Below are 8,138 nucleotides of genomic sequence, written 5' to 3'. Positions count from 1 at the left end.
GGGAGCCTTCTCTTCTCCAGGCTGAACAGCCCCAACTCTCTAATTATTACACATCACTGCAGCAATATTTGGGGGTCTGACTCTGGACCAGCTCTGCACGGTCCCAGCCTCTGTGTGTACGTGCAACAGAAAAAACAACCACCCATTCTCTCCTCAAAAAGAGGAGAACATAACCTTGTTATTCCACCTTGTGCATAGAATTCACAGAATCCCAGTGTGGTGGGGTTGGAAGGGACCTCAGGAGATCATCCAGTCCAACCCCCCTGCTAAAAGAGGTTCCCTACAGCAGGTTGCACAGGAGATAAATCCATATAAAATGGATTTAATATATATTTTTAAATATTTTTTTAATTTTTTAAAATAAATCCATATAAAATAGATTGAATATATATATTTTTTAAATAAATAATTATTTTTTTTTTAAATAAATCCATATAAAATGGATTTATCTCTACTGGAGGGGCAGCACACTCCTGCCACACATCTCTGTAAGGTGTAGACATGTTCTGCCTGTGGTTGCATGTGGAGCAGAGTGGAGGTGAGAACACATTTTACATGAGGTGAGTGATGCTGTTAATCTCACTTTCCACTCAGTCATGTGCTTGTCACTGAGGGTTGAAATTAAAATTGAGCCAGGCTGAAAGCTGCAAAAAAAAAAAAGGAAAGAAAGAAAAAGAAAAAAAAAAAAGCAAAAAGGAAAGAAAAAAGAAAATAAAAAGGAAAAATAAAAAAGAAAAAGAAAAAAGGGAAAAAAAAGTTTTAAAACATGAAACTGGGCACAATTAGTGAAAACAAAAGAAAACTTCACTCTTCTTTGTCCTTTTGTCATTCCAGGAAACAGGATGTGGTTGACCTAAATCTAAAGTTGCTTCACTGCTGGTTGAGTTTTTGACACTGAGCAGTAAGTATTTTTCAATGTTGCTGAAATAACACTTGCTAGAAAAGTCACTTGGTGTCTCATTTAGTTATAGTGACTCCTGGGCTTTGGCTCAGTCCTGAAAAATACAGATTTTGGTGGGTTTTTTTTTTCCCAGTTGGGTTTTGTTAGCATGGAAAAGCATAAGACTGGGTTGTCTGTACTGGTGATAAGGGACACTGAGCACGTGTGGGGTTTTAAATCATATAAAAATGCCACACAATGCAGAGAAACCATTTGAGAGTAAAATTAAGAGGAAAAACAGGGAAGTATTAAGAGATTTTTGTTACAGACATCTCCTTTATGGTGTCAAACACGAGTGATCACTGGCAATCATGTTGTTACATTGTCCAAGTCATGAACATCAACCAATCCAACCCCATCAGCAGCTTAAAAATGAAAATAACTGTGGAGAAAGCTGAGCAGGACGCTGACGTTGATGCTCTTTCACTCACTGTGTTCCCTTTCACATCAAGAAATGAGCTGGGAAGGCTCCAAACTCACCCTTTTGCTGAGCAAATAATTAATATTTATCCTGGCCTTGTTCTTTAAAAAAAATTTGCTGAAATGTTTTACTCCAAAGTCAAACGAGACGCTGAAAATGCATGAGGACACATTTGGTTTTGTCCTTAAACCACTGAGGTCTGAAGGAACTGCCAGGAATTGCTCCGAATTGACCTGCCACGCTTAGAGGACCCGGGGGAAGAAGGGATTTAGAAGCACCAAGATGCTGACAGAGAACTGCAAACGGTCACTGGTGATAAATCAACATTTCCTGCTCAGTGGGTGACCCCAGAGAGGCAGTTTAACAAAAAACTCCTTCTGTTTTGGTAATTATTCGTAATCCAAGAGGTACCAAATCCAAGGCATGCTGATTTCATTGCCATCCTAACTCCTCTCGTGCCTTTGAGCAGATGGACAGCTTTAATTTTTCCTTGTTTACCACGAGGCAGAGGATTGTACAACAGGAAGAAGTGACTCAACTTGAGCTGATGGGCAAAATGAAACCCTCTGCTTTCGAAAGCCCTTGTAAGAGAAGAGAAAAACTCGGGGTTCTCACAAGGCTTTTGCTTCATCTCACTAAAATAATGTGATATTTAATGCTATCAAAGTAGGAAGGTGGAAAAATTGGACAGAAGAAGTTTCCCTGGCCTTGCTGTAGCTGATGTTATTAATGTTCTCACAAGTTTTAGATGTTTCCTTCCCTAAATGCAGCCCCTTTGTCATTCAGGAGCAGAAACCAATTTCTCTCTTCCATTTGAAATCTTCCTAGTGGCTTTTATGCCAGGTCTGGGCCAAATGATTCATTCATTAAGGAAATTAATTGGCTTGAATGTGTTGCTTTTCGTTGTCACAGCTGCTCTGTCGGACACCTTTAAGGTTAGTTCATACCAATACTAGTTGCTGGTGTCTTCCAATTTAAAAACCAGTTGCTGGTGTCTTCCAATTTAAAAACCAGTTGCTGGTATCTTCCAGTTTAAAAACCAGTTGCTGGTATCTTCCAATTTAAAACCAGTTGCTGGTGTCTTCCAATTTAAAACCAGTTGCTGGTATTTTCCAGTTTAAAACCAGTTGCTGGTATTTTCCAATTTAAAACCAGTTATCTTACTGGACAACCCAATGAAAGGCTGATCCAGAAGAAGTTATTCCTCTGGAGATTCAAATCCATTGATGTTTCTTAAAGGACAGCAAATCCTTATTCTTCTGATCTCAGATAATTCCAGCACAAATCTTTTCCAGCCTTGGCACGAGACCTGGATCCTCCAGGAGAGCGTCTCTGCACGGCCAACGCTTGCCCCAGAGCTGGCCAGCTTGTCGTGTCAAGTTCTGCCCCATCCTTGCATGGATAAGACCATCATCTCATCTGCATCATCTGCCTTCTGGAAAACTCATAAGAGCTCTTCTCTGCTTTTTACTGCCTTGGAGGATATTTTTAGCAGGAGAAACTCTGGTTCTACCCTTCAGCAGAAGCATCACTTCCCTTTCAGCCGCAGTTACCGTGAAATGAGGTAAATGTCTAAAACCTTAATCCAGCACGACACCGTTGACAAACCTCAGTATCTCAAACCTCTTCCCAGCAGCACCTTCCTCTTCTCTCTGCTCTGTCTTGCACTTTGCAAAGCAACATCTGAATTTTTCCATTGAGCCAAATCTCCCTTTTCCACATAAAAGGATTGGAGCTTCTCAGCAGCATCTGTGTAAAACCCCCTGACTGCTAAACCCTCATGCAGGTCGAACCAAATTAGGTTAAATAAGTCTAAAAGCTCTCAAATTGTGTGAAATCCTCCCTCTTGGACCAAGATATCCCTCGGTGAGACCCTGACTGTGGCAAAGGACACTGTTCCAGCTGCCTAGATCAGCATCTCTGCCTGAGGAATAAGTTTTGGAACAAAAATAACACAAAATAACCTTGAACAACGGTTTTGCAAAACCAAGAGCACGATCACTTCCCGTTTGTCACTCTGATCTCTCATCTCTTTCTACTTTAGAGGAACAAAAGGCCCTGGCAAAAAAAACCCCAAAAAACAACTAAATTTACAAATCAGCTAATTTTTGAGGAGGTTGGAACTGTTACTAAACGAGTGTGATCACCCACAAGTGACAGGAAATAACTAGCAAGGTCAGATGTCTTAAATAGCCGTAGGTATTAATGAGGAGATTAAGGAAACGTGTCAGGGAGGAGGGGGGGGAAGGAGAATTTCCACTTAATACATCAATTAATTGCAAAAGAAAGCGTGTGCAGCGGAAATGTTTGAGGTGTCTGGCAGCAGAAGGTGAGCACGGGTGCATTTGCAAAATGAAAATGAGGTGAGTGCCAACTTGAGAGGAAAATATTAGTCGAGCAGAGTTGTCTTGAGAGATGGCAGCCCCCTGCACTTGTTAATTACTTCATGAACTTTGCTTTTGAAGGAAGAAAAATGCAACTACCTTCAACTTTTCTCTGCTTATTTCTTCAATATTAAGAATAAGGGAACGTTAGCAATGGTAAGAAGGATCTAGACTGATAGTGAAGCACATGAGATGTTTCCAGGACTGGAAAGCAGTAAAAGGACTTTTCAATTTGCAAGAGAAGGATGAATTTACAGCATTTACTGGCTGAAAAATAAGACTGAATGAAATAATTTATGCCAGTCGTTTTGATTTTGCAAAAGACCTGTCAAATAAACCTCCTTAATAAATAAGATTTGGCTGATAAGAGGCGCTCTGTGGAGGTGACACACTTGGATTTCTCCAGGGTGTTTGATTTTTACAGTCATGGCACGTTCTTGGTGTTAAAAAATGATTCACTGACAAACCTAAAAACACATTTTTAAATCAATGCACGGGGCTGTTTTCTAGAGGGATCTCAGAATCCTGCTTTTTTGGTGGGTTTATTAAATAATCAAGACTTGTATCATAATCTCTCCTGATCAAGTGCTTCATGAGATCAAGATTGTAGGGTAAGAAGTGAGGCAGCTGTTTCATCCAGAGCCACTTTCAAGTGGCAAATGAAGTGCCAGGCTGGAAGTCTCTGCCCTGAAGAGCTGAGCTGGACACAACGGGTCGTTGCCCAACACGAGTTTCACATGTAAAGCTGCAGAAAGAGGATCTCTGCCAGCTCTGGGTATGTAGAGAAAAAAAAGGGGAAGGTGGAGCAGAAACAGGCTCTGCTTGTGCCTCCACCGGACGATGAGCTCGGTGGGCGTTAAGTGGGGTCGTGCAGATGGTGCTGAAGGTGCAAAAACACTTTGGAAAGCAAGAGTGAGCAGAAAACTCTCACAATACAGTTTCCAAACATCTTAATCAATTTATCAAAGACACTGAGACATCCTTTAACTATCTTCATCCTTTAACCATCCTTTAAATATGATCATGAACTGTAGAGCTCTTGACAATGTTATTTTGATTTTTATGACAAAATCCAGCTGCTGAAATGAACAGTTTTCTAGTTAAAAAGATAAAAATGCATTTGAATGTGACAGCAGGGAAAGGACTGACGTTGTTTGCTGATTACAGAGCCAGGGAGGTTTATTCTTTCACCTCTCCGAAGCGCTGAGGACTGGCCCCTGTTGAACACAGGGCTCTGGCACCAGGGATTTGTGTTCTCAGAGACCTCTTAGAAGCTCGATGGGTAAGTGTTTGTCCACTTCAAACTAATTATGTTTATAATTAACCTCGTCACCTTGGAGAAACAAGGACTTAGAGTCCATTTTTTGTCAGAGGGACTTGAGCTGATGATGTGCAAACACCAGCGTTAGGCGCTTCCAAAGTCTGAAGAGAAAAGGCTGCACCTTCTGCCTCCTGAAAAAGGAGGTTTGTGTCCTTTTCTCTCTTAAATAAATCAATATCCAGGATAAATGCATCAAATAACTTCATCAAAGTCAAAGATTTGGAGAACTGAACAGTTGGGATCTTAATGAAAACCTCTAAACAGTTGAGATCTTAATAAAAACCTCTGAACTAACACTTGAGATCTTAATGAAAACCTCAATTAGAGGAACTTAGATCTATTTTCTAGCACCCATATTTCCTAAGTAGCTCCCAGGCTGATCTGTGTCATCTCACACCCCAAAAACTTACATTATAAACAGTAAAAAATAAAAGTTATTTCAAATGCCATCACATACCACTTGATTCTGGATCTTCCATGGCTGAATCTTCAGGATTTTGATCTGAAAACAGCAGAATTCCAAACTACCCAACTTTGAATCACAGCTGAATCAACTAAAACACAAATTCTTCCTCAGATCAGAGGTGAAGAAATGATCCAAAAAGCCCATGAGAGCTGGATATGGAGACGACCTGCCTCAAATGAGCGGCAGAAGCGCCCGTCGGTGAGCGCGGCTGCGGCAGCCAAATCTGCTTCCTGCAGACACGCTTCCGTCTAAGGAAACATTCGATTTGCATAACTCATGTCTTGATAAATAGCAAAGAAGGGCTCATTTCTGAATTCTCCTGAACTCAGCCCTGGGTTTTCTACCTGGAGAGTTCTTTCTGCTTCCTAAGAACCACCCGTGCTTTGAAATATATTGAATAAACCCGCTGGTGGTGGGTCCAAGCGCCGTGGAAATGAATTATCACCATCATTCCGTGGGTCAATCTAATTCTCCCTACGCACACGCTGACAAGAAACGAGGTAAAAACATTTTGCACAGGTTTCTACAGGAATTAATCACAGAGAGAAATCCTGACACACTGTCTCCTTGCTCCAACAGACACAACCAAGCCAAGAACAGCTCCCCGGAGCCTCATGTTTCCATTTTTTAGCTTCACCATCTGAACACGATGTGTTTTTATTAGTGGAAAACACAGGTAATGTGGATTGCCAGCACGATTGGCAGCCTAAATAAAAAAATCTCTCACATCTAAACTTTTATGGTGCATTTTAAAAGCACCATCTTCCCTAACGATGGGGTCTGGGTATGAAAAAGCCTCAGTGATCGCTGAGTTCTGCTCATTGAGGTGTGTTTTCCCTGCACGTGTGTGTTTGTGCTGAGCCCGGCGTGAAAACTTTCCACCATCACTTGAGCAGAGAGCAAAAAAATTACAGGGCTCGTTAATTCCTCAAAGATTTACCGTTGATGTTGGTGATAAGAGTTGATATGGCAGGTTGGATGGCATCCCTGGGCAAAGCAGGATACGTCTTCAGGAAGGAGGAGATGGCTTGTAGTAAATCAGACATTTTGGCTTGGACAGAAGCTGAAATAACTTCTCCTAAAATTAAGAAGGAGAAAAATTAAGAAGGAGAAGAATTATGAAGGAGGAAAAATATGAAGGAGGAAAAAATATGTTGGGTTTTTTTTAGCTGCATAAACTCTCATCCTCACCTCTGGGTTGGATGGAACCTTAAAGTTCATTTCATTCCAACCCCCCTGCCATCAGCAGGGACACCTTCCACTAGACCAGGTTGCTCAAAGCTTCATCCAACCTGGTCTTGAACACTTCCAGGGAGGAGCAGCCACAGCTTGAACCCACTTTAGCACAAGGATGAACTCACTTTAGCACGGTGATACCCAACTGTTCCTAAATACTCCAGTTCTGCGTGAAACAGAAACTCTGAACACCCAAGCAAGCAAAAAAACCCCCCGTGCAGCCATGGGATGGATGTGGGAATTGCCCACTCCTTAGTCACCAGGATTGAGGACCATCCATGAGTCTCCACGCTGCCTTTTGTCCAGGTTCTACTCCAGAAACCCAAGCAACCAACAGTCCCTGATTCAAGTGGAAAACACCAGGAGCATCACGTTTCTTTGTGTCTTTACACCCAAAAGGTCAACTTCCAAGTGGAAAACAGCGGGAGCATCACGTTTCTTTGTGTCTTTACACCCAAAAGGTCAACTTCCAAGTGGAAAACACCGGAGCATCACATTTCTTTGTGTCTTTACACCCAAAAGGTCAACTTCCAAGTGGAAAACAGCGGGAGCATCACATTTCTTTGTGTCTTTACACCCAAAAGGTCAACTTCCAAGTAGAAAACACCAGGAGCATCACGTTTCTTTGTGTCTTTACACAACTTCCAAGTGGAAAAACACAATCCCAAAAACCTGAGCGCTGGGAAAGACATTTGGCAAAAGAACCAGCCTGGGCAGGTCTAATTTCCAAATTTCCATGTGCAGCTTTTGTTTGGGGGTTGTTGTTACAAACACCTTGAGCACGACTGTGGTGAGGAGTTTGCTGGAGAAGCGTGGCCAACCAGACTTGTTTGGCTTTGCCTGGGGTAAGGCAGTCACCCTGACCTGGAGCTACAGCCCACCCGTGGGTGTGGACACCAGGATCACAGGGAACTCCAGATGGAGAAGGTGGTACTTCTCCAGGAGGTTCCTTGTTCCAACAAGTAGTAGAAGGGATTTTATTATCTGCCACGAGGTTTCTAGAGCAGCACCTGGCCTGTGATAACTAATTTTATTTTCTTAATTCTCAATTTAGGTCTGGGCAGCAGCGTGGAGAGTGTCCTGGAGGAGATAAGGGGGAAAATGCCAGCGTGCTGGGACAGGAAGGCATGACATTCTGCTGGACACATGCTTGGGCTCCCACCACCAACCACAACACCACCAGTTTGAGTTTCTTATCGACTTGTGACATCCTAACTTCATCCCAGTGATGAATCACAGGTTCCTCTCAAAGGGCTCTTTGAGCTGAACTCCCTCGTGAGTAATTGCAGGTGCTGTCAAGAGCACTTGAAGTGGGGTATTTTGCATCACTTCTGGAGGAAACCTGTGCACTTAGGTGGTGAATTGCTCTG

General features: G+C 42.3%; 1 protein-coding gene across 1 annotated transcript in view; it reads right to left on the bottom strand.

The window, feature by feature from the left end:
- LOC114818436 (GEM-interacting protein) overlaps positions 1–8,138 on the bottom strand; it is a gene marked incomplete at its 3' end in the record, with an annotated part of 15,050 nt that overhangs the window by 6,084 nt on the left and 828 nt on the right. Inside the window, exon 2 of the mRNA XM_029084263.1 lies at positions 6,473–6,610. Within this exon, the coding sequence (XP_028940096.1) occupies positions 6,473–6,610 (138 nt within the window). The remainder of the gene's footprint in view (positions 1–6,472; positions 6,611–8,138) is intronic.

Source organism: Antrostomus carolinensis, unplaced genomic scaffold (genome assembly GCF_000700745.2).
Source record: "Antrostomus carolinensis isolate BGI_N321 unplaced genomic scaffold, ASM70074v2 scaffold12113, whole genome shotgun sequence".
In the NCBI taxonomy this organism is placed as follows: Eukaryota; Metazoa; Chordata; class Aves; order Caprimulgiformes; family Caprimulgidae; genus Antrostomus; species Antrostomus carolinensis.
Note: the sequence above shows the minus strand (reverse complement) of the source record. Positions and strands in the feature narration are given on the sequence as shown.